The following is a 24,381-nucleotide window of genomic DNA, read 5'->3' on the forward strand; positions in this document are numbered from 1 at the left end:
TGCTATGAGAAAAGCAAGTGCTAGAAAGAGGAGAGGATAGAGTATGAAAACCTCATGTGCTGGCCCACCCTGATCAAGTCACCTGAGCTCTTTGCCTCAGTTTCCCCATCTGTAATGGGGGACAATACCCCCTGTACCATCTGCCTCACAGAATGTTTGTGAACCAAGCACTCCGTGGGACTAATCATTATGATTCTGCTCCCTCCAGCCAGGGGAGCACCACGCTGGGCATCCCTCCCTGACCAGGCTCTTGTGGAGCCCATCGAGACAAACGGAGCCCCTCCCCTCTGCCCGCCTCTCCCAGGCCCACTCCCATGGGTACCTGGGTGCAGTATCCGTGGGCTCCGATCAAGCAGTTGGTGGGCACGTCAAAGTCCCTGCGCACTCTGAAACACACAAGAAGAGCCGTGCCTGGAGGACACGCCCGAGCTGCTCAGGGAGGCTAGCTCTGCCCCTTTTGTCCCTGGGCAGCATGGCAGAAGACTCTGGCTACTGGGCAACCTCAGCTAAGTCATCTGAAGTCTCCCCCATCCAGTGGCGAGGCTGAATGAGCCTAAGATGGGAGAAGATTCTCTCTCAAAGCACAGTTTCTGTCCTTGGCTGACATCTCAGGACTCCTCGTCACCCTGCCCAACCAGGCCGTCCCCCTAAGTGCCCTGGTCTCAGCAGGCTGTCAAGGAAGAAAAGGATAAGGCCCAATACTTCACAAGGCAGTCATGACGCATTTTATTTCCAGAAGAGGAGGCCTTTTCCCAGTGGCACCATAGCAAGGGAGTCCCAGAGAGAAAGCAGGGGGTGGGCTCTCTTAGGGTGCTGTACTTCCCCCACTTGGCCCAACTGGGCACGAGCACCTCCCCACTATAAAGCCATTCTTCGGGCTACAGCCTCCTTGAAGATGTTGCCCTTTGGAGAGGGGAAGGGAGATGGGGGCAGGGAGAGGAGGGGAAGGCCAAGGTGACAGGTTCCAGGGTAGAAGCCCTGGGAGCTAGAGTTTAAAGAAGAGAATGGAAACAAGGCCTGGTCTAAATTCCGACTCCCTATCTAAGCTCTATCCTAAAGAACCCCACCCTGCAGGGCTTCAGAGCCTATACTGGTGTGAATGCTCAATCAGGAAACATGCACCAAGCGCAGCTCCCCACCTCCTGCTCGCCAGCTGGGGAATGCACATATCCTCAGCCTTGGAGAAAACCACTCTGCTGTGGCAGACATTTCTGGGCAAACCCTCAGGGATTTGGGGTGGAGCTCAGGTTTGGAGGGGCCTGGGCAAGAATCAGAGAGCCTGGGGCTCCTCGGAACTGGTCAGTGCCTAGAGAATTGCCCATGGGATGCAGTGCAGGACTGGGAGGGGGCGGGTAAAGGGGCCTACAGGTCACTGAGCTTGCCCAGAGGCCAAAGGAGATTAATGGCGGTCATGTGGGTTGTATGAACCAGCTTCTTCTAAAGAGAAGACAATAACCTCCTAGGTCCCTGATAACCATCTCTGGATCCAAGCCACACCGGGAGTGTTAAGAGAACGCGGTCTCCACTATCCCCTGGCCTGAAGTGAATCCAATGACTTTAAAGTCTGCGTCAGCTCCGAGCAGTGGGGCAAACAGAAAAGGACAATGGCAGGAAATGGGAATTACATTGTCAGGTGCTAACGCGCTAGGAATCCAGCAGCCGGTCTCCTGTCTCCAAGGAGAGAAACATCTGGCCTTCACATCATACCATCAGCGGAGGACAAACACAGGCAACTGGCAGCTGGCTAGCTTGCACAGACCCCTGCCCAACCCCTGTCTAGGGGCGGCCCCCACAGCACACAACGCAAACCACCAGGCTACCAACTGCAAGGAGTCAGTTGGTGATTCATGCTTCTGTGGGAGCCCTCCCTTTAGTTTGGGGGGGGGAGTGCAGGGGGCCCAGCACTATGATGTGAGGAGGGTGCATGGGGTGGGGCTCCTCTACCAACCCTGGGGGCAAAGACAGATCAGCCCGACACCAGGCTCTGAAGGTCTACAGGGTCCATGGCAGCTGACTTCCTTTCAAAATGCCCCGCATTTCCATGGTGATCAGCCTTCAGTAACAATTCCTTGCATTTTCTCTCTAACTCCAGTTTTTAAAGCACTTAACACATTATATCCATGAATTCAGTTCTTACAATATTCACGGGAGGCAGACAGGAAGGGCTGACATTATTCCCCCCATTTTAGAGCTAAGAGACTGAAGCACAGACCAGGGTCACACAGTGGGGGCCGCAGACTTCTCTTCCTGTGTAAATAAACAGCAAAGGAAGAGACCTGGCTCACATCCCCCTCCCCGGCCTTCAACAACGGCAGATTCACTGCATTCAAGGCCTACTCTGATCCATCAAAAAGCAGAGTCCAGAAGCAGAGCAGAAAACAGTCACAGAAAGTCACCATGGAAATGCGGTGCATTTTGAAAGGAAGCCAGCTGCCATGGACCCTGTAGACCTTCAGAGCCTGGTGTCGGGCTGATCTGTCTTTGCCCCCAGGGTTGGTAGAAGAGCCCCGTGCACCCTCCTCACGTGACAGTGCTGGGCCCCCAGTCCCCCCAGACCAAAGGGAGGACTCCCACAGAGTCAGTGACAGACCTTGCGTGCTCCCCATGGGTGGCGAGCCTGCTGCCTGAACGCAGGGTTCGTGAGCCCCCGGATCTGTGGTTCAGATGGACATCGATGGGCACCACAATGGGGAGAACTTGGCCAGCCAGCATGTGGGCAGGTGTGCTGCCCGCCTGCCTCTGTGGGCCACACAGCCTCCTCCCATCTGCGCTCGCAGGATCCTGGAGCTCTTGCACCTCGCCTCTCACCAGCACCCCAGCCTGGCTGCCAGAGAATACAGACCACAAGCTGACACCAAAGAGAGTTGGAATCTGGGAGCCCAGGGACACAGGACTGTTTTCTGTCCATTCGGAATGCTCTGGGCTTTGGGCTCAGTTGTCTCTGACTTAGTGGCTGTATCACTTTTGCTCACCTTTTCCCCTGGCTGGGACTGACAGGAAACAGAATATTCAGCAAAGAGAGAAGAATATGGATGGACCACACCAGGGTCAGAATATCTTGAGCTGGAATGGACCTCTGAGGTCATATAGTCCAGCCCCCTCTAAGGAAAGAGATGGGCACAGAGACTCAGAGCACTTAAGGGCCTGGACCACAGTCACAGGCATGTGGGAGACCAAGGACTCCAAGCTGGGCCCTCGCACTTCCAGGGAACCAAGACGCCTTCAGTCGGTTCCACAGCTAATGGAAGGTTATCCGGGAGACTTCTTCAAATCTGCACAAGGGTCTTCTGCTAGGAAGACGCCATTCTCTGGAAGGAGGCCACAAGACAGCTGGGTATTACAAGCCAAGAGAGAAGCCCGAGTCAAGCCGGGCTAGCAAGAAGAGCTTAGAAGTACCCCCAGTCTAAGATGATGGACTTTTCTCTTCTTTGTCCTTCTATTCCTTCATTCAGATGCATTTTTGAATGTCTGCATTTTCTCTCCTTATCTAAACAACCCCCAGAAAATGCTCCACTGTCATATACAGCAAGCAAGGGTAAGAAGGCACACTGAAGAGAACAGATGCCCGAGCTCACTGACCATCATGGTTTAGAAATTAAGAAAATTTTAAAATGTTTAAAAGAAATTAAAGGAAAGTCAAAGTTTCCCTGGACCTCTCAGGAGCTAAGAAACCTGTCAAACTGATTAAGATGCAGAAGGCCCGGCTCTCTGCCTATTGTTGGTGTTGCTGCTATCAGAATTAATTATATTCCAGCATCACACAGGAAAACCTAAGAAGAGGGTTCATTACCATGTCACATCTCAGCTTTCTCTTCTCTCCTCTAACAGAGGAGAAAATTCATCTTTTAGGGAAAAGGGCCGAGTAAAGTGGTGCTTTTGACACTCTAACCCTTCTGGAGGTAAATCCTTCTGAAATCCTCACCTCCTTCAACAGTCTCTCACAATCGCCACCCTTGTCTTGTGCTGTGACACAGTGACCTCAAAGAGCCTTTGGAGACAGCTGTGGGGAGGTGCAGCCCACCTCCCCCCCCACCTGCAGACAGGCTGACAACTGCCACTGCCTACCGCCCCCTCCCCTGGGCTGCTCCGAAACACAGGATTACCAAGCTGGTTAGCAAAGGAAAAGAGGTGCTTTGGGGTCCTTTCCTGGGTCTCCTCTGGGCTCTCACCAGGTGAGGTTGTCAGGTACCTGTGTTCTCGGCAGGCGTGGCTGCTGCCACAGCTGGTGCATCTGGTGTGAATCAACCAAAGAAAGCCACTGTAGGCTAGTTCTGGGATCTTCTTAGAAAGCAGGTGAGGAATGCTGGGGTCTGAGGTGGTGCTGAAGGGCTACGCCCAGCCTGTCAGGTACATGGGCACAAGGATTTGTGCAGACATAGGAGCCTGAGCGAAGAGCGAGGAATGAGCCTTTTCTTTGGCCTCAAGGCATCCGATATGATTCGACCATCCCCTACTCACCACCCCCCAAAACTTATGAGAACATGAGGAGATAGGACATGTTTTGTTGGGCCCCAAAGGCAGACTCGGGAGCAGAGACACAGGCTTGATTTAAGTTAGGAAAAAGTTCCAGGCCATGAGAGCCTTCCCAGAATGGAAGGGGCTGCTCGGGGAGGCAGCAGGCTCCCCTCCTTGGAAGGCTCCACACAGAAGCTAGTCACTCTTTGATGGGAGTGCTGATCAAAGATTTCATGGAGGGTGGGGGTTTGAGTTAGTTCTGGCTCTGTGACAGTGCATGTGGGGATGTGTGTGGGGGCCTGAACAAGGGGCGCACAAGTCTAGCCAGCCCTCTCTGTATGAGCAGGCAGACCCCTCCACCGCTCAATCAGATGCCCCTCTCTCCCCGCCTGACTCATCTGAAGACACTGCCCCACATGCCCTGCTCAGACTCCCCTAATGCAAATCAAAGTCAGCCCTCCTTCCTATTTCCACCCTCCATTCTCCCTTTCCAAAGTTCCTCATCTTTCCTCCACCTAGACAACAGATGACCTCATCTTCTATCCTGGTTTATCTCCTGTTAGTTATCTGCTTTTGAGGCATACAAATCTGTCTCCCCTGGTATTCGGGGTCCAGCACCAAGGTGAGGAGGCCCCGTCCTCATCAATACATCAATATGCTAGGAAGCTCAAAACTTGTTTTCTCAGCCATTTCAAAAGGGACCTCCCAAGGGCATTCAGTCCAAACCCTTCCTGGCAGACTGAGGCCTGAGGGAGGATGACAGACCCTCTCAAGGTGACCAGTGTAACATGCCTCTGAGGAGAGACCTGAGCCCCGAGGCTCTTCCCACTGAAACGCCAGAAGAGGAGATGCCAAGCTGCCCTGAGCTAGCCCATTTCAGCCTGGATCGTCTTTCTGATGCCAGCCCTATCTCAAGTCTGTGCCCTCGTTGGAAGGCCCTCAGAACTAAGAAGTGCTAAGGCCCAGCTTTTGATCATGCCTGTGATTATTCTCTCCAGCCCCAAGGCACCAGAGGCAGTGAGCTGGGAGGAAGCTTGGGGAGCTGAAGATGGAAGCAGGGGGCAGACCAGGAAAAGAAGGGGTTCAGATGTGTGGGCGCACGCGGCAAAAACACAAACAAGTGACCTCGGAACAAATTGGGCCAGGGCAAATGGCCTCTGGGCCAGCCTCATTTCCCACTTCTCCTGAGGCTTCACCCTTTTGCTTGGATCTATCCCATGCCCCAGGCCAGAAAGGAAATCTGGAACAAGCATCAGACTAGAAACTGAGGAGGCATCTAGGTGCTGTGGATCCCAGTAAAGCAAGTGGGAGTGCTGCACCTCAGTTTCTTCATCTATAAAATGGGACAATGCCACTGGCCTCCCGCGCCAAAGTCACTATGGGGCCCGGGAGAAACGGCTGGCGTGAATTCCTCCTGTCTTCCAGCAGCCTGAATGCAGTAGGAGTTTTACTATTTTTAAATGGATGGTGGCTTTGGGCACTGACAGCAGGTGAGCTATAAGGGAAGAAGGTCTGAGAGGTTCCTGGCGGAATCCAAGAGAGGAGGAAACGGTCTCCCAAAGAGGATGTGGGCCCTGGGTGGGTCCCATTGTTTGGGGCAGCTCCTGAATGACCCCTCCTCCATCCTCTTCTCTTTAAACACTTTCCCTCAGTGGAATAATTCACCGGGGAAGGCCCAAGGCTAAAGGTTAAGGTTGGTGTTAATTAAGGAATTTCTGCTCAACTTGTTTTTCAGCCTCGAAGCCCATTCTCAGCCCCAAGTCTGGCCTCTGAGTCTGGAAGATGCTCACTGGACTCCAGGCTGGCCTCTACCCCATGCAGGCTAGGTCACAAATGGGTGAATCTATGAATGGCCAGACACAGGAAGGCTCTTTACACCAAGGAAATCCCAGGTCGGAGCCAAAAGCACATTTTTCAAAACAGGAATGGGGAAGATATAATTGGGATCTATTCACATACACAACACAAGATCACACAGTTAGGGGAGGAAGCACACACATCCTTCTCCTTGCCCAGCTCTGACCCTGTGGCTACTCAGGGCAGCGCCCAGACAAGCCTGCCCACTCCTCCACAGTGGTGCTCCCAGCTGGAAGGGACCCCGGAGTCCAGCTGGCTCAGCCCCTTCATTCACTCACAATAATCCCACATGGAATCTCCCAAGTGTGGATCTGGAGTCAGAGAAGCTGGGCCACATACTCCTCTCACTTCAGAAAACTGGGCCTCAGTTTCCTCACTGGTGAAACGAGAGGCTGACCTCAGACCCTAGGGCATCCAGCCAATCCCTCATTAACTAGTTAGTGAGATGGCCCCAGAGCCGGGGCTCTTCCCACCGTCCCACACTGTCTGCCCTGTCCTTCCAGCCCTGGGCCTATGTTCCTCCTCCCCATTTCTAACTGAGCACAGGAGACAGGATACCTACACAGATACTACCTATAGGCCGTAACCAGCCAATTCAACAAACATCCATTAATAATAAAGCTCCCATGTGCTACACACTGTTCTGGGAAAGATGGAAACGAATATTTATGAAGCACCTACTGTGTGCCAGGCACTGTGCTAAGCACTTTGCATGACTGCATTTGATCCTCACAACCACCCTGGGAGGGAGGGGCTGTGATTATCCCCATTTTACAGATGATAAAATGGAGGACCACAGAGGTTAAATGACTTCCCCAGGGTCACAAGGCTAGTTAAGTGTGTGAAGCTGGATTTGAACTCACGCCTTCCTGATGCCAGGCCTGGAGCTCTCACCTCCTATGTTCAAGGATCATAGGATTCCAGATCAGGAGGGACCTCAGGGATCATGTGGTTAGCAGGTCCAAAGAGAAGCCGTTTGTCTAAGGCCACCCAGGCAGGCGATAAATCAAAGGGGCCAGGCTCCAAATCAATGACTGATGTCGAGCTAAGACAAGCCAAAGCCCCAGCTCCCCTAGAGCCAAGTCTAGAAGGGGAACTCTGTGACAAAACGATGCATGATGAGAGGGGAGGTCACCCTGCCCCCTACAGGCACCACCACACTTAGATCTCCATCAGAAAGAATGTCCTGAGTCTAAACCAGTTCCTGTGCTCGGCAGCTCATCTTCGGGGTCAAGCTCAAGGAAAACACCAAGAGCATGCACAAGATACTTACAGATCAGTGGATCTGGACAAGATGGCGGACAGGGTCAGAAGAATGCATCCAGAGGGGCCAGTCTGAAACTGAGCAGGAGACAAAAGTGACACACAGGGAGTGAACAGGAGCTTTTCCCCAGCACCAAACGTCGGTACGTGAAATAAGCTGCACGTGACACAATCCTTCCTGATTTGCACCTAGGAATTCTTCTTCTTGGATCACTTCTAAGCATGTTCCCCAAAGAGAAATGGCCCTCAGTGCTAAATGAGCAAACATCTGACTCAGGATGTGATACTTACACACATCTCCCATATTCAGAAAAAAAGTGGATGTTAGACATGGAAGGAACCTCGGAGGTGAGGTCATCTCAGCCAAGCCTCTCAGGCAAGAGTCGAGGAAACCCAGGCCTGAGAGGCTGAGTTCAAAGAAGTCGGCAGAAGCAGAGACAGCGTCAGGCCTCTAGCCTCCCCCACCCAGGTGAGGACTCTTTCCATAACATGTTGCCGGCCTGGAGTTTATATATGGGGGCCTGGGAATGCCTAGACGGTGTGATAGAAAGATCTTCCCTATTCTGTGGATCTTGCACTTTGGTCTAAAAAAAGGTGAAATGTCTTCCAACTGCTATTCTTAAGGCAATGTCAAAATCATCCTATTCAATATTAAAGCTGCCAAGACACGCAGGATGCGGGGAAAGTTAATAATGCTCCCCCTGCCCAAAGGCTCCAGGCGCTGCCAACAATCAGCTCAGTTGGAAACCGCCGATTATGTTCAGAACATGCCTGAGACCGCGCTAGAAGAAAGAGCTCTTCTTCCACGGAAGGAGTCTTGGGCCAACCCTTGAGACGCAGATCAAGAAGAGAACTGTTCCCCCAAAGTTCTGCAGGGTTGCCAGGCACCGCCCCAGCCACGGGGGAGTGGGAATGAAAACCCCACACAGAGGCTGTTTATTTAGGCAAAGACTCTAGGCTCGGCATGGAGAATTCATCTGGGGTTGAAGCTCTTGAAAAAGAATTCTGTCAGGGCCATGCTGAGACAGCTGAAATTCTTCCAATAAAAATACAATTCAACTGAAGGAGAAAAATATATTATGATCTTGGCAGGAAGCCAAATATTTCCCGGGCACTAGAAAAGGGGGCAAGGCTTGGTCAGAAGGGCTGAATCTGTCTGTCAGCCGTCCCCTCCTATTTACAGACACACACTCTCCAACATGGTCCATGGAGCATCACACTGCTTATCTGACAAATGAGGAACCAGGCCTACGCTTAGCTCATGGTTATCACGGAGTCCTAGCTCACACAGTCAGTCCATATAGAAGCCAGAACTAACATTTCCAGATTCTGAGTCCAGAGCTCCTTCCATGAGATCATGACGCATTAAGGCCCTGGATAGTTCTGTCCTATTGCACCCTTGGTCCCACTGCTTACTCCCCAGCCTCAACTGTTTCTTCTCCCTGAAGAGCACATTTTCGGCCTCAATTATCTGATCGTGTCCACAGGCCACACTGAGCTTCTCAAAGGCCTGAGAGAGAGCAGAGCGAAGGCCTCACGTCCCAAAATGGTGAGTTCTTCCTGGAACCGCCACCTTGTGCAGGGGCCCAAGCCAACCTCCCTTCCCTTCCAGGCTCAGCATCTGACTCCAAAGCCACACCTCTGCTGCTGTCACCTCCAGAAATTGCCCTCAGGACACCAGGCCTCCATCCACCTGCAATGTTCCTGCACCAAGTCTGCTTTGTCCTCCCACCGGGGAGTTCCTGCTGGGGCCTCCATCTTGTGGAGAGGTCCAAGCTAGACTTGTTCTCTTCACTGTTCTAGACTTGCAGACTTCCGGCTCACCTCCTCCCCCTCTTCAGCTCCCTTTTGGGTGCAGTCTTCCCTATTAGAATGGAAGCTCTTTGTGGGCAGGGACTCTCTTTTTGCTTGTATTTGTATGCCCAGCACTTTTCAGAGGGCCTGGCAAACATTAAATGCTTAATGAATGCTTGTTTTCTTCCTTTCTACATTAGGGAGGAGGTGTGATCTGCATGGGGACACTTAAAATACTTTAAAGTACTCAAGAGCATGGGCATATCTTCATCTCTGCTAACCAACCAGGGCCAGGGCTCCAAAGGGGACAGACAGAGAGTGCTGAGTCAGGAGCAGCTATCCTAACAGACGTCTTTCAGCAGAGGGCCTCACCTCCTGCCTGTGCCACCTGACATGAATGCCCTCCACACCACCCCCCCCACTCTCCCAGATCCATCCCCTCCAGGAGCCGGGTCCTCTACTCTTTCCTTTTCTGTTCTCTGGCCCCTTCTCTGCTGCCCACAAGAGCTCTTGAAAGCACAAACCCATACCTGGTGCCAGCTGGTGAAGGGCGGAGCTTCCTCTCCATGACCTAACTCCAAATAACAGGTTCCTTCTCCTCCCTCTCAACACCATCTCCCTCACTGATCTCTGCTCCCACGGGCTCAACAATGCAGAAGGCTCCCCCAGATCTAAAGGGCCAGTTCTAGTCTCTCCTGTGGGCTCCACTCATGGACATCTAAAATTGGATGTCCCATGACCATTCCTGACTCAAGTCAGAAATCCCTGACAGAAACCCCAATTTCTTCCAGTCACCTGAGGTCCACAACCTCGACATTCTCCTCCACTCCAGACTTCCACGGCCACTCAGCAGCCAGGCCTTTTCCTCTCCCCACCTCTAGCATGTCTGCCCCGGCCCACCCGTCCTGACCTCAAACCTGGGCCATGCATGCCTCCCCTCTATCACCTCCGGGACAAACCAAGTCTCCTCAGCTTGCCCTTTCAAGCTCTTCACATGTGGCTGTGGCTATTGGGCCTTTCCAGGCCTGATACTCATTCCCGCCCATCCTGCTCTCCACGTTCCAGGCCAAATGGCCACCTTGCTGCTTTGACCTCTGAATACTACCTCCTACCGCCACACTTTTGCACAGGCCACCTCCACTCCTCATCTTTCATTCCCTAGCACTCCTTCTCACAAGAAGCCTCTGATCCCCCAGTTACTGTCTTCCTCTTCCTTAACTTCCCGGGTGCCAATGAATCAATGCGCACACCCAGCACCGAGGGCACAGAGACCAAATACAATGTTCCCGCATTCCTTACATTCTCTGAGGGGTGGGGGAAGACAGCATGTACCTGGTGCAGGAATGCGTGGCCCAGAGTAAGCATTTAATAAAGGCTTTTTAATTCATTCACATAAAGAAATAAATGTTAAATCCAAGATAATTTTTAGAGGAGCTGGGGGCAAGACCTCCTGGAGGAGGCAGTGGCCTGGCTAGGTTCTGAAGGAAGAGAGGGATTCTAAAAGGCAGAGGGGAGGAGAGGCCTTCTGTGCAGAGGCATGAAGATGGAGAAGGCCAGTCTGGCTAGAGAGGACAGAACCAGGCTAGGGCAGGTGGCTGGGGCCTTGAGTGCCAGACTAGAGTCTGTATCTGAAGCTTGAGGCAATTCTAAAGCAATAGTGCCAGAGTCAAATAGACAGGGTGGTCAGGATCCTTGCAGGCACACGCTGACTGAGAAGATCACAGATCCACATCTCTGTGCTCTGCTGCGTTTTAATTTTTTCTTTTGTGATACAGCTCCCAACTGTGTTTGGCATCTGGCTCTGGCCACGTGGCTGGGAGCGCTGCTGGTGCTGTCTTGGGCCACATGCCCGACACCTCTGTTCTAGAGCTCTAATCCCCATACGTGAAACCCAGCCCTCTTTCCCGTTTGCCCCTCAATCATCTGAAGGGAGTGATCATGTCTTACTCATCTTTTCTCTCAGTGAAAGAAACCTCCTCAAACCTACTGGTCTCCATGAGCCAAGCTCATCCTTACCCTGCTCCAGCCCCATCCCAGGCTTCTCCGATTCCCAGGACTTGGCCCCCTGAGGCAAACTGCCCACGAAGAAGCCTCTCTACTTCACTATCAATGCTGAGCCAGGGGGCCCTGGTGGGTCCTGGTTCCAGGACTGAAGCCCCTGCCAGAGTCGGCCCTCCCCAGGTCAAGGAAGCCTCCAGCCAGGTTGGAGCAGCAGAGCAAGGGACAAGTCAGTGTACCTAGGAAATAATTTTTAGGTCAAGGTTTTAATCACAAACAAAATGGAGCCAAAATAAAACACTGTCATACCTGATGGATATTTTGTTGAAGAAAAATGACCAAATCTTCATACTTGGTCACCTTGTGCAGTATCAGCTGAAAGAGACAAGTGTTTTTATTGTTCACGCCCCCAAATACAGTAAAATGCCACTATGAGAATTTTACAGAAAACCATACCATCTCCAAGACTCCATCCGCTTTGTATTTTCCTCCTGGGCTGAACTGCTGCATTCCTGACGCCCTGAAAAGGAGAAGCAGACACAGGAGTCTTATGATTCAGCCAAGGCAAAACCACATATGTAATAAATGAAGACAAATAAAATAACTTGGTTACAAAGAAAAGAATGTAGCAAAGCCTTCCCCTGCCCCCTTTTTAGGACTCACCCACAGGCTGAATCAGAAAAACTTCACTGACAACTGGAAAACATCAAAGGAGGAACAAAATTTCCATTTCCTAACAGAATCAATCAATCAACATTTATTAAGCACCTGCTGTGTGCCAGCACTGTGCTAAGCTGTGGGGATACAAAAAGAGGCAAAAGACAGTCAGGAGCTTGCAGTCTCATGGGAGAGACAAGACACAGACAGACCTATACAAAGCAGCTCTACCTGGGAAAAATAAAAGAGTGAATTAACAGAGGGAGGGCACTGGAATTCCGAAGCATGGGGAAGGCTTCCTGTACAAGAAGGAATGTTCGTTGAGACTTGAAGAAAGCCTGGGAGGTCATTAAGGTAGCATCAACAATTTTGGTCGAATGATGAAGTCGGAGGTCAGGCTGCAAAGTGAGAGGAGAGCAGGTAGAAAAGAAGCTGACTTCAGTCCCCAGAGGCAGCCAAGATATGGGGCCACAGATGGAGGGCACTGATGGATCAAGTGTGGATTTTCTGAGAATGAAAGAGGAAGAGAAATTAGAGGAGATGGGACAGAATGACAGAGGCAAAAAGGCCACCTCTTTCCAGGAGTCAGGGGTGAAAGAGGACAAGGTGGCAGAGGTCCCTGAGGATGAACAGCCTCAGTTTTTGAGTTGAAATATAAGTCCCGGTTCGAGTGGAGAGGGTGGGGGGAGGTTTGAGGAAAACCCACAGCTTTGGAAGCACCACTGTGGCCTGTGGGAGAGTGAGTTAATTAAGGAGATGTAAAAGAACTGCCTCATCAGAGTGAAAGTCCAGCTGAGGCAGCAGAACAGACATTTGTACTGGATTCCATCAGTGGTTTCAAGTGATTTTCTCCACCTTTGTTCAGCAGGAGTTAACTCAGCAAAGGATGGAGAGAACCAAGGCTAAGGACGGACAGGCAAGGTCAGTGATATGAGATGGGTGCTAGGGATTCAGGAGAGGGCTGCAGTGACTCACTAAGGGGTGAAGATGGGGAAGGGAGGACATGTACTGATGGCCTGGGAAAGAACTGGACAGTCAAGGGACTGGTCACAGTAAGGCCACAAAACAGGTCAGAGCTGCAAGGCAAAAGAAGGGCCTCAAGGACCAGAGTGTGATCCAGGTAGGGAATCTCGGAGTTCAACAACACAGAGTTGGGCCTTGGTGGCTGGCGACCGCCTGAAGTGAGATGGGGATGAGGTCCTGCACACAGAAATGGCAGATGCACAGTTTCTCTGGGCACCCGATGGGATTTCAGGAAAAGAGCTGGCTAGGACACAGAGGGGCACGAGCCTCTCAAATATTCCCAAGGTCAACATTCTCTTGGCATTTCTACTGGGTGCAATCTAAGAAGGAAGAGAGCTGATCAGGCTTCATTTCAGAAATCAGGCAGCCCTTTCAATGACTCCAAGCTTGACTATAAATCACAGAGTGCCTCCATCTCCAGGGAATCCCCCATAGGTGACAGACATGGTGGGCCTGACTAGGCCACAGCATGTCACATACAGTGAACTCCCTGTATGATGGTTCACCACTGAGACATCACCCAAGAGAGGCCGACTTGGAAAAGGAGGGGGAGCTCAGGGGGCTCAGCTCTACAGCTGCCTAGAACTTAAGAGGCCCCACTCCAATCCCTTCATCTTGTAAAGGCCAAGCCACCTGCCCAGGGAACACACCTTCTAAGTGTCTGAGACAGACCTGAACACAGCCCTTCCCTACTCCAAGCCTCTCAGAGGCCACGCGTTGTACTGGTACCGCTAGGAGAAGGACCTCAGAATGCAGGGGAAGCCCTCAAGAAGATTTACTTTGGGGCAGAGAGAAGGAACAAGGAAAAGAAGCAGTAAGCATTTCCACAGCACCTACTGTGTGCCAGGCCCTGTGCTTAGCACTTTGTAAATACGATCTCATATGACCTTCACAGTCATCCTGTGAGGGAGGTGCTATTATTACCCCCATTTTACAACTGAGGAAACTGAGGCAGGCAGCAGTAAAGTGACTCGCCCAGGGTCACACAGCTAGTGTCTGAGGCCTATATGAACTTAGTAGGTCTCCATGATGTCTGGCCCAGAGCTCTGAGAAGAGTTTCACAGGATAAAAAGGCATGCATGGGTTTGCAATCAACATCATAGAAGAAAGTACCTAAATTGATGAGATTATGGACATCTTGAAATACTGAAGAATTTAAAAAATTAACTGACTAAATTTTCCTTCAAAAAAAGAAAAAACATTGTCGAATGATGGGATAAAAAAGCACTTTTTTTTTTTCCAGCCAAAGACAAGGTTTATTAGAACATCCATCATATTGGGCAGACTCTTAAGGAATCTGAGCAGTGGCTAGATTTTAAGAATCTCAGCCAAAAAACACTTCTTGATATGTTGTCTACAGAAACCTACCTAATACCAGAGATAGTCATACGCTGATGATGGTGGGATGGACTGGCTGTCCTTCTGCTATCTCCAAATACTCCAGGGACAGTGATAATGTCCGGTAGAGCGGGGTTCAAATGAGAACTGATTATAAGAAACAGACAAGGAAATCATACTATAGATACACTACTGCACCTTTGATGAGGAGAGAACATTAAATAACTCCACACCTAATTACCTAAGAAATCAAATGAGTAATAGAAGAATTGACTGTGATGAGAATGACAGATTTCAATACCCCATCAATAGAACATGATATATCAAACAAAATCAGAGAATTATCAAACTCAAATAATGCTAAAAAGTCGAATGTGAAGACATGAGGATGTATGTACATATGAGTGTAAAAAATAGGAAACGGACAAGAAACACGAACCATATTCCAGAACAAAAAAAGTACTATACTCAGAAAGGCAAACATCTTATATGCCACATTTGCAGAAAATGAAGCAGTGCAAACAGTCATCAACAATAAACACGGGATCAAGTTACAGGCCTATCTGGAGACTATAATGACTTTTTAAATAACGACTGACTTAAAAAAGAAATTACACAACTGCCTTGTAGCCATTCCAAAGTCAGCATGTCCACAACAGCTCTTTCCCCTGAACTCTCACACCCAGATCCCCTATCACTACAGAGGGCACCCCCATCCTCCTAGGCCCTCAGGTTCCCAATTGAGGAGGCATCCTGGGCTCCTCACTTTCCCAATATGGTACCGAGGCGTGTCGATTTCACCTCCAACATGCCCCTACTTCTCCTCTGACGCGGCCACTGCCCTCGTGCAGGGCCTCATCACCTCACTCTGAACCATGGCCATAGCTGCTAGGGGTCTGCCTGCCTCAAGGCTCTCCCCTCTAGCTCACCCCCCACTCAGCCACGAAGTGATTTCACTAAAGTGCTGGTCTCATGGCACCGACTCCCCACTCAGTAAGCTCCAGTGGCTGGCTCCCTATTGCCTGAAGGATCAAATGCAAAGGCGCTGTCATTCACAGCCCTTTAACCTGGCCCCCTCCTACTTTCCTACCTTATTCCCCTCCATGAAGGCTTCCTTCTGTCCAGGGACACTGACCAAGACCCTCCATCTCTCAGCTCTGGGCATTCTCTCCGGCTGCTGCCCTAGGCCTGGAATGCTCCCCCTCCTCTGTTAACACGACTGACCTCCAGGCTTCCTTTAAGTACCACCTAAAATCTCACCTCTCAAAGCAAGCCTTCTCTAAGTTAATTATTTCCTGTTTATCCTGCACGTAGCTTGTTTTGTATATATATATATATTTGCTTGCATGTTGAGTCTCTCCCGTTAGATTGTAAGTTCCTTGAGGACAGGGACTGTCTTCTGCCTCTTTCTGTATCCCCAGCACTTAGCACAGTACCTGGCACAACACAGTACCTAATAAATGTTTAATGAAATGAAACAATAAAAGATTATATTAAAGATAATAATAATAATATCACTACATAGATCAAAATTTATCAGATGTAGCCAAAGATTCATGGAGAGGTGAAGTTAAATTTCTGAATGGTTCTATAAATGTAAAAAAAGGCAAATTACTTGAGTCTAAAGTTAAAGAAAACTAGGAAGTTACATGGATGTCAAGCAAAAAACGTATTTTTAAAAATTGACTAGATAAATGGAAAAGAATCATTTTAATGACAAGGTTGATAAGCAATTGCATTAAAGTTTTATTTTATTTCATTTAAAAAACAGGAAAAAAGGAAACCTAACTGATACCAATATGGCTAAGTTAGTGGTTGGCAGAAGTCCACCTCATCAGAGCACAACTAGAAATTGGCTAAAGGCAGGGGGACTAAAAGAGAGAAGGGGAAAGAAATCCCCCCAAGAGGAAAAATACAGACGAGAGGGGAAACGAGCAAGGAATCCTCATGGTGAAAAACAGCAGAGAGGAAATGACCAATGAAAAGCTCATAATACAGTGGCAGTTGGAGAATGCCAAGAGCAAACGCCAGAAAAAATAATTTTTTAAAAATACAACTATAACTCTAATAAGAGTAAGAGCTTAAGAAATATTCACTGATTTACATACAAAGAGAATGCAATGCTCACAAAAACCCTGCAAGTAGTTGGGAGGTGAAATAAAAGAAACGAAGGAAGAAATAAGAAATGAAATAAGGGTTCAAAATAAACTCAAAAGGAGGGCTAGAAGAATTCTAGAACTCCATTTCAGCCCGAGGTCAAAAGGTGGTTGATATAATCTAAGAGCTTCAGGAATCCTGGGTTTAATTCACCTTGAAACATGATTGCCAAGCTCCAGAGGTTCTGAGTCAAATTAAATATTGTCATCATGCAGAAGACACACATCTGAACATGGAACAAGGAATCCCAGTCAGAATCATACTGGATGTCAATGAAAAATGGGTGGAAAAGCTAGAATATGATATATCAAAAAGTCTGAATTGAAAAGTAAAAGAATCTTCACTTATCAGCTGATTAATTTAGCCTTCCTTCAAAGTTAGGCATGACCCCATGGGGCAGTTTGGGCTAGTGGTGGGAGGGACTTTTATGGCAACTTCTAAGCACTCTTCTTGAGGAAACTAGAGCTTAGGAGTCCGTAAAATGCAAACACAGAAAAGAGACAGAAGAAAGGTAATCAAGTGTGCCTAACTCAAAGCTTACGGGATGAATCAGTGCTTATATTCTGAAGGGGGGACAAGAAGACGTGGATTATTTCTATGACTTGCTGTTTTTTTTAACTAGGCATGATTTTTAAAACGGCGTGAATCTTCCCACTCTATCGTCCTTGTTGATTGTTATTTTAATTGTACTACTATCTACAAATGAAGTATTTAAATGCTTTTCCTTTTAAATTTAAAACTTTTCTGTTTTTATTTTTATCATTTTTCTTGAATATTCTATGTGTACCTGGGCTGACATTCTACCAGGGGAGACATAATGTGCATATACATTGTTGTTCAGCCATCATTTTGAAGTGGACCGACATCGTGGGTTGACTCTTGACTTGCACATGAAGTAAATGTAAGGGGGACAGAGCTGCCTGAAGTCAGCAGCCTTGCTCACTGTTCCAGTCATCTGAACTCAGCGGCAAGACAACAGTCAGGACGACTGGTGACAGTGCAGGGTCAGGCTCTACGCGCTCCATGGCACCAGCTTCAGCCACCTTGGGGGCTGTTTGTGCAGCAGCCACTCTCCGTTAAACCGGCGCAGGCGCATCAGAGGGGAACTGCCCACAGATGGCAAGGGCGGGGGGGGGGGGGGGGGGACTCCTTGGAGTAGGGTGTGGTGCTTGCTGAAAGGGGAGGAGGAATCAGGAGAGACAATACCTGAACTGAGTCTTGAAGCAAACTAGGGACTTTCAAAGGTGAATGAAAGCAGGGAGGGAGAGTTTCTAACCACGGAAGACAGCCAACGCAAAGGCCTGCAGACTGGATGGAGTGTGTTGAAAGAGTAACAGTAAAACCATTCTGAGTGGGCAGAATATGTGGAGGGGAGTAATGTGTAGCAAAGCTAGAAAGATAAGTTGGGGACAGATTTGAAGGGCTTTAAATGTCAAATATATTTGGTCCTAGTGGTAACAGGGAGCCACTCAAAGTCTACTATGTTGGAGAGACAGAACTTTGGCAATTTTGGGGAGGATGGAGCAGACTGGAGTGAGGCTTGAGACAGGAAGATCATTTAAGACTCCATTGAACAGCAATAAGAGAAAAAAAATTAAATGCATAAAGATACGCATAATGATATCATTGAAGAGGCAATAACAGAAATGGAAACCCCATTCCAAATAACTAAAAACTGCTTAACACATGCAGGGACTTAATCTACCAAAGCACATAAAAGACTCGCATAAATTAAAATATAAAGTGCTCCTTAAAAAGAAATAAAGAATAGCTTAACTAGCTAGAGGCATATTCGGTGCTCATGGTTGGGCTGTGCCAATATAATGAAATAAATATATTACCAAAGCTAATTTATAATTTTACTGCTATGCAATCAAAGTACTTGAGAGAATCTGATAAAATAATAACAACATTCATTTGCGAAAAAAAGGCCTAGAATATCAAGGGGAAAACCGAAAAGAGTAGAGACAGATTAAAAAGTATTTTATAAAGCAGCAGCCATCATAACCATCGAAAGAAAGAAAGGAAGGAAGGAAGGAAGGAAGGAAGGAAGGAAGGAAGGAAGGAAGGAAGGAAGGAAGGCAGGAAGGAAAGGAAAGAAAAGAAGGAAGGGAGGGAAAGAAGGGAGGAAGGAAGGAGGAGGGAGGGACAAATACAGAGACAGATCAATAGAACAGATGAGACAAAGGTGAATCAGAAACGAGACTCAATAATGCAGCGTTCAATAAACCGGAAACCATAAGTTATTTAGAAAAGAACTCCCTCCTTGATGAAAAACAAACAAACGAACAACAAAAAAACAACTTTCTGGGAAAACCAAAAAGCAGTCTGGCAAAAATTAACCTTATATCAATACTTTACACCACATTTCACAATACATTCCAAAAAGATGTGATCCTAAAATCAAAGATTATGCCATTAAAAAAAAGAAAGACCACATACCTTTCATGGCTATAGGTAGGTGACGTATTTGTAACCAAAGAAGGGAAAGAGGCAATTGTAAACGATAAAATATGTGTGTGTGTGTGTGTGTGTGTGTGTGTGTACATACACACACACACACACATATGTATATATGGGGAAAAATCTTTGTATTAAATTTCTCTGATAATGGTTATTTAAGATATATGAACAATTAAAAGAGAAGGAAGGAAGGACAAAAGAAAGAGAAAAAACACAACCAAAAGCAATTCCTGCACAGAGAAGTGGCCAAAGGCAATGAATACCCATTTCTCAAAAGAAGAATGGCAAACCATTGAGAGCAAATGAAAGAGGAGGCAGCCCCAAAGGGAGGGCACTGAGGAAGGGGGAGAAAGGGAGAAGAAAGGAGAGGACAGGATCGGCTGCACCTGGGATGAAGCTCAGGACTGGAGGCAGAGGAGCTTGTGGACAGCCAGGGAAAAGGAATGAAGTGGGCAGACTTCGCTGGATTGTGGAAGTCCCAAAGTGCTCTCATCATCCCCGTTATCACCACCTGGGCATCAGCCCCGTGTACCTTCTTTTCCCTTCCTGCTCAGCTGGCCTTGGAAAATCCTGCTTCTTGTCCCCCTGTCTCCTCAGGCACTCAGAGCTGGCTGGAGGACCTGGCTCGTGCCATTTGCCCTGGCAGGCAGAATTCCTAGTGACAGCTCTGTTTGGGGTTCGACTGGCTTGACTTTGTACAGACACGAACAATTTGAAAAAGGAGAAATTCCCTGTTAATAACTTACAATGCGACAACCGCCTTTTCCTCTCCACCTGCCCGCCACAGAATGTCAGCCATGGCCATGATGAGGCAATTGGTCCGGTAGGTGTCTGAAGGCTGTAGCTCCCTAAGAAGAGAAAAGAAAAGCATACACCTTTGTGGATAGGTTGAACACATTCTGAAACACATGAAAAGGCTTAAAAATAGAAAAGAACTCTGCAAAATGCTGACACTTCCTCTATCAGAAGGCTCTGAGTCCAACTCATTGTCCATCAAAGGTTGTGGCAGTATCAGGGTAACGAGAAGCCCCCTGCAGTAAGTCAGCATGAAGAAACTCACGCACATGGGAACAAAACGCACAGCTTGGAAGTTGGATTTCTTCTGGACCCTGACGTAACAGACAACTTCTCCTACGTCTCCTTCATTCGGACCACTTAATTACTCATCATCACCACACAGAATACAGCACCTTTGCAGGCACAAGAATACACGAAGAACCCTGACCTAAAAAGAGAAGGTACAGCTTGCCCCATGGAAAAGAGCATTGTTTCTCAGCGACGTGAGGAATCATGTTGTCTTTTCTAGAGTGGTCCATCCAACAGCGCCCTGGGGGCTATCATTATTTCCTCGTTTCTCTCACACGATGTTAAAAATAATATGCTGTTATCTCTAATGGTGATAAGCTAGAAGCCTTCCCAGTACAGTCAGGGATGAAGCAAGGATGCCCATTATCATCACTGTCTTTCGATACTGTACTAGAAATGTAGCTATAGCAATAAGAAAATAAAAAGAAATTAAAGGAATTACAAGAGGCAATGAGGAAACAAAACTATTTCTCTGTGCAGATGATATGACGGTATACTTAGAGAATCAACTGAAAAACTAGCAGAAATAATTAACAGCGTTAACAAAGCTGCAGGCTACAAATAAACGCACATAAATCATCAGCATTTCTATATATTAACAACAAAATTCCAGCAGCCAGAAACAGAAAGAGAAATTCCCTTTATAAAGTAACTGCAGACAATACAAAATACATAGGAGGCTACTGGCCAAGACAAACCTAGGAAGTATGTGAACACAATTACAAAACACTTTTTACACAAATAAAGTCTGATCCAAACAACTGGAAAAAAATATTAGTTGCTCATGGGTAGAGACAATATAATAAAAATTGTCATAATAAAAATGACAATTCTATCTAAATTAATCTACTTATTCAGTGCCATACCAACCAAACTACCAAAATTATTTTGTAGAGCTAGAAAAAATAGTAACAAAATCCTTCTGGAAGACCAAGAGGTCAAGGATATCAAGGGAAGCAATGAAAAGAATGTGAAGGAAGGTGGCCTAGCTATACCAGATCTCAAACTGTGTTAGAAAGTGGTCATTATCAAAACAATCTGGTACTGGTAAAGAAACAGAGTGGCAGAACGGCAGAACAGATTAGATACACAATACACTGTAGTAAATAACCATAGTAATCTTGAGTTTGGTAAACTCAAAGAGTCAAGCTTTTGAGACAAAAGCTCATTATCCAACAAACACTGCTGGGAAAACTGGAAAACAGTACGGCAGAAACTAGGCATAGACCAACATCTCACACTGTGTATGAAGATAAGGTCAAAATGGGGACATGATTTAGACACAAAGGGTGATACCATAAGCAAATAAGGAGAGCATGGAACAGTTTACCTCTCAGATCCATGGAGAAGGGAAGAATTTAGGACCAAACAAGCCTAGAGAGCGTTACAAAATGGAAAATGGAACATTTTGATAAGATAAAATTTAAGTTTTTGTACAAACAAAACCAATGCAACCAGATCAGAAGGAAAGCAGAAAACTGTAGAGAAAATGTCACGGCAAATATCTCTGATAAAGGTCTCATCTCTCAAATATACAAAGAACTAAGTCAATTTAGTAAGAATGTAAGTCATTTCCCAATTGATAAATGGTCAAAGGATATGAACAGGCAGCTTTCAAACGAAGAAATCAAAACTATCTATAGTCATATGAAAAAATGCTCTAAATCATTACTGATTGGAGAAATGCAAATTAAAACAACTCCAAGGTATCACCTCACACCTATCAGATTTTGGTTAATACAACACAGAAGGAAAATGATAAATGTTGGAGGGGGGGATGTGGGAAAACTGGGACAGTAACGCACTGTTGGTGGAGTTGTGAACTGGCCCAACCATTTGGATCTATGCCCAAAGGGCTATAAAACTGTACATACCTTTGACCCAGCAATACCACTGCTAGGTCTACATCCCAAAGCGATCTTTATAAAAAAGGGGAAAGAACCTATTTGTACAAAAATATTTATAGCTGCTCATTTTTTGTGGTGGTAAGAACTGGAAATTGAGGGGATGCCCATCAATTGGAGAATGGCTGAACAAGCAGTATGTGATAGCGATAGAAGACTATTGTGCTATAAGAAATGACAAGCAGAGTGATTTCAGAAAAACCTAGAAAGACTTAAATAAACTGATGTAAAATGAAGTGAGCAGAGCCAGGACAACATTGTACACAGTAACAGCAGTACTGTCCAATGAAGAACTGTGAATAACTTAGCCATTTTCAGCAATACAATGATTGAGGATAATCCCAAAGGACTCATGATAAAAAATGCCTCTAGAAAAAGAACTGATGTTGTCTGAATACAAACTGAAGCATACTACTTTTCACTTTCTTTTTCTTTATTCTAGTCTTCTTGCACAAAATGACTAATGTGGGGGGCAGCTAGGTGGTGCAGTGGATAGAGCTCTGGCTTGAAGTCAGGAGTTCAAATCTGACCTCAGACACTTGACATTTACTAGCTGTGTGACCGTAGGCAAGTCATTTAATCCCGACTGCCTCACCAAAAAGCAAAAAAAAAAAATTGACTAATATGGAAATGTTTTACATGACTGCACATGTATAACCTACATCTGACTGCTTACTGTCTCAGGAAGGGGGGAGGAGAGGGAGATATAGAATTTGGAACTGAAAACTTAAAAAAAAACCCAATGAATGTTAAAAATTGTTTTTACATGTAATTGGGGGAAAATGAAATATTATTAAAAATAACAATAATAATACTATGCTGCCAGGGAGTTCATTCTGAACTAAAAGCACAATAAGCTTGTGAAACATTACAAACAAATTATTCTTTTACATTTTAAAATTTTGAACTAAGCCTCAAAGGGTCTAGATGAAGGTAAAGCGTCAACTGTCAGCTAAAGCCCCAACTTCTGAAAGAAGCAGAGACTGGGCCTTTGGCTTTGACTTCAGCCCAGTCCTTCTTCATCTTCCTCCCTTCCTCCCTTCTCTCGGTGATTCTCTCCACTTCACTCCATCTCTATCCTGCCTGTAGACAGTTGTGTGCATGCTGTCTTTCTTTGCATTCCCAGGCCTCAGCACAGTGTCCAGCACACAGTAAGCACTTAATCAATGCTTGTTGACTTGATCTGACCTGACATAATTTGGGACAACTTCCTGAAGCCAGATCATCGCCTGCAGAGACTACATAAGAAGCCTCCTGCCAGACAGATGGGATTTATGCTCTACTCTCCTCCCTGTCTTCACACACGGGGATCCATACAATCCATACATCCGTTTCAGAAGGTTAGCTTGGTAAGGTAAGGTAGAAAGAGCCTAAGGAAGGAACTTGCTAACACAAAAGTGCTGCTATCTATACACACAATGGGAGGTGCGACCTTTCTGTTATCCCTAACCTAACAGCGGAAATTCTATGTCAGAGAGCCCCATCAGATTGCTGTCATTTTCTTGGCATCATTCCAAGCCACTTTCCAGAACCAGGCAAGGTCTGTCAGTGTACCTGGCCCTGCCTCCTGGGGATGAATTGCAGGGGTGCTCTGTGGTCACTGCTTCCTTCTCCACGCGTCTGCTCACCCGCCCTCAAAGAAGACACTTCAGATCTTTGTCAGTTGTATGAGTCGAGCTCAGGCCTGCTGCCTGAGCCAATGCACCTGAGGCTCCCTTCCCTTCCCTGGGATGTGTGAATCGAGGGCAGATAAATACTCCCACCCTCTCCCTCACTGCCTCGGTTTCACCGAGAGCTTCAGTGTTTTGTTCCATTCTTTTCAGCCCAAAGGTCAGTCTGTATGGTAGAGGAAACAGAACCAGGTGAGGAGTACTCTCTCTTTCATCACCTGCTATCCCACTGTCCCATGCACCCCTAATGCACAGGTGCTATCCCTTTTTTGATCATCCTCAACAGAGCTGAGAGCCCGCCAGACAGACAGACCAAGAGAAATCCCGCCCTTTTGGTTACCCCTAGCTTTCATCATGATCTTTAGTTTACTGTGAGCTTATCTTATATCCTTATATCTGCAGATATCCCCAAAGCCCAACCCTGAGCAAGTCATTCCCCTGCTCAGGAAAGTTCAATGGCTCCCTCTTGTCTCAGGGTGAAAACGCAAACTCTTCCACGTGGCATCTAAAGTCCTCACCACCTGGCACAAGCCTAGACTTTCAGGCAGATTACACACCACCTCCTTCCCACTCTCAATGCTCTGGACAAACCTGGCTGTTGGCAGTCTCCGTAAACACCCTCTATCAAAGTTTCCACAGACTGTCCCCCCAAGCTATCAAATGTTCTGTCTCCACCACTATTTCTCAAGCTTCAAGGCTCAGGTCCAGAGCCACCT

The 24,381-nt window shown here is 47.3% G+C and overlaps 1 protein-coding gene across 10 annotated transcripts in view; it reads right to left on the reverse strand.

Annotated features, from left to right (window-relative positions):
• Window positions 1-24,381, reverse strand: part of MINDY4 (MINDY lysine 48 deubiquitinase 4) — a 148,847-nt gene that overhangs the window by 37,188 nt on the left and 87,278 nt on the right. For 9 of the 10 annotated variants that reach the window (XR_013485774.1, XM_020964489.2, XM_020964492.2 and 6 more), the window contains 6 exons: window positions 19,752-19,853; window positions 14,416-14,532; window positions 11,824-11,887; window positions 11,677-11,742; window positions 7,586-7,653; window positions 323-386 (listed from right to left, as the gene is read on the reverse strand). Coding sequence is in view for 9 of the 10 variants with exons in the window: in XM_020964489.2 (XP_020820148.1) it covers window positions 323-386; window positions 7,586-7,653; window positions 11,677-11,742; window positions 11,824-11,887; window positions 14,416-14,532; window positions 19,752-19,853 (481 nt within the window). In the remaining variant the exon portion in view is untranslated. The remainder of the gene's footprint in view (window positions 1-322; window positions 387-7,585; window positions 7,654-11,676; window positions 11,743-11,823; window positions 11,888-14,415; window positions 14,533-19,751; window positions 19,854-24,381) is intronic. The other variant, XM_020964494.2, reaches the window with a different exon arrangement.

This window comes from Phascolarctos cinereus, unplaced genomic scaffold (assembly GCF_003287225.1).
Source record: "Phascolarctos cinereus isolate Bilbo 61053 unplaced genomic scaffold, phaCin_HiC Scaffold_4;HRSCAF=312, whole genome shotgun sequence".
Lineage (NCBI taxonomy): Eukaryota > Metazoa > Chordata > Mammalia > Diprotodontia > Phascolarctidae > Phascolarctos > Phascolarctos cinereus.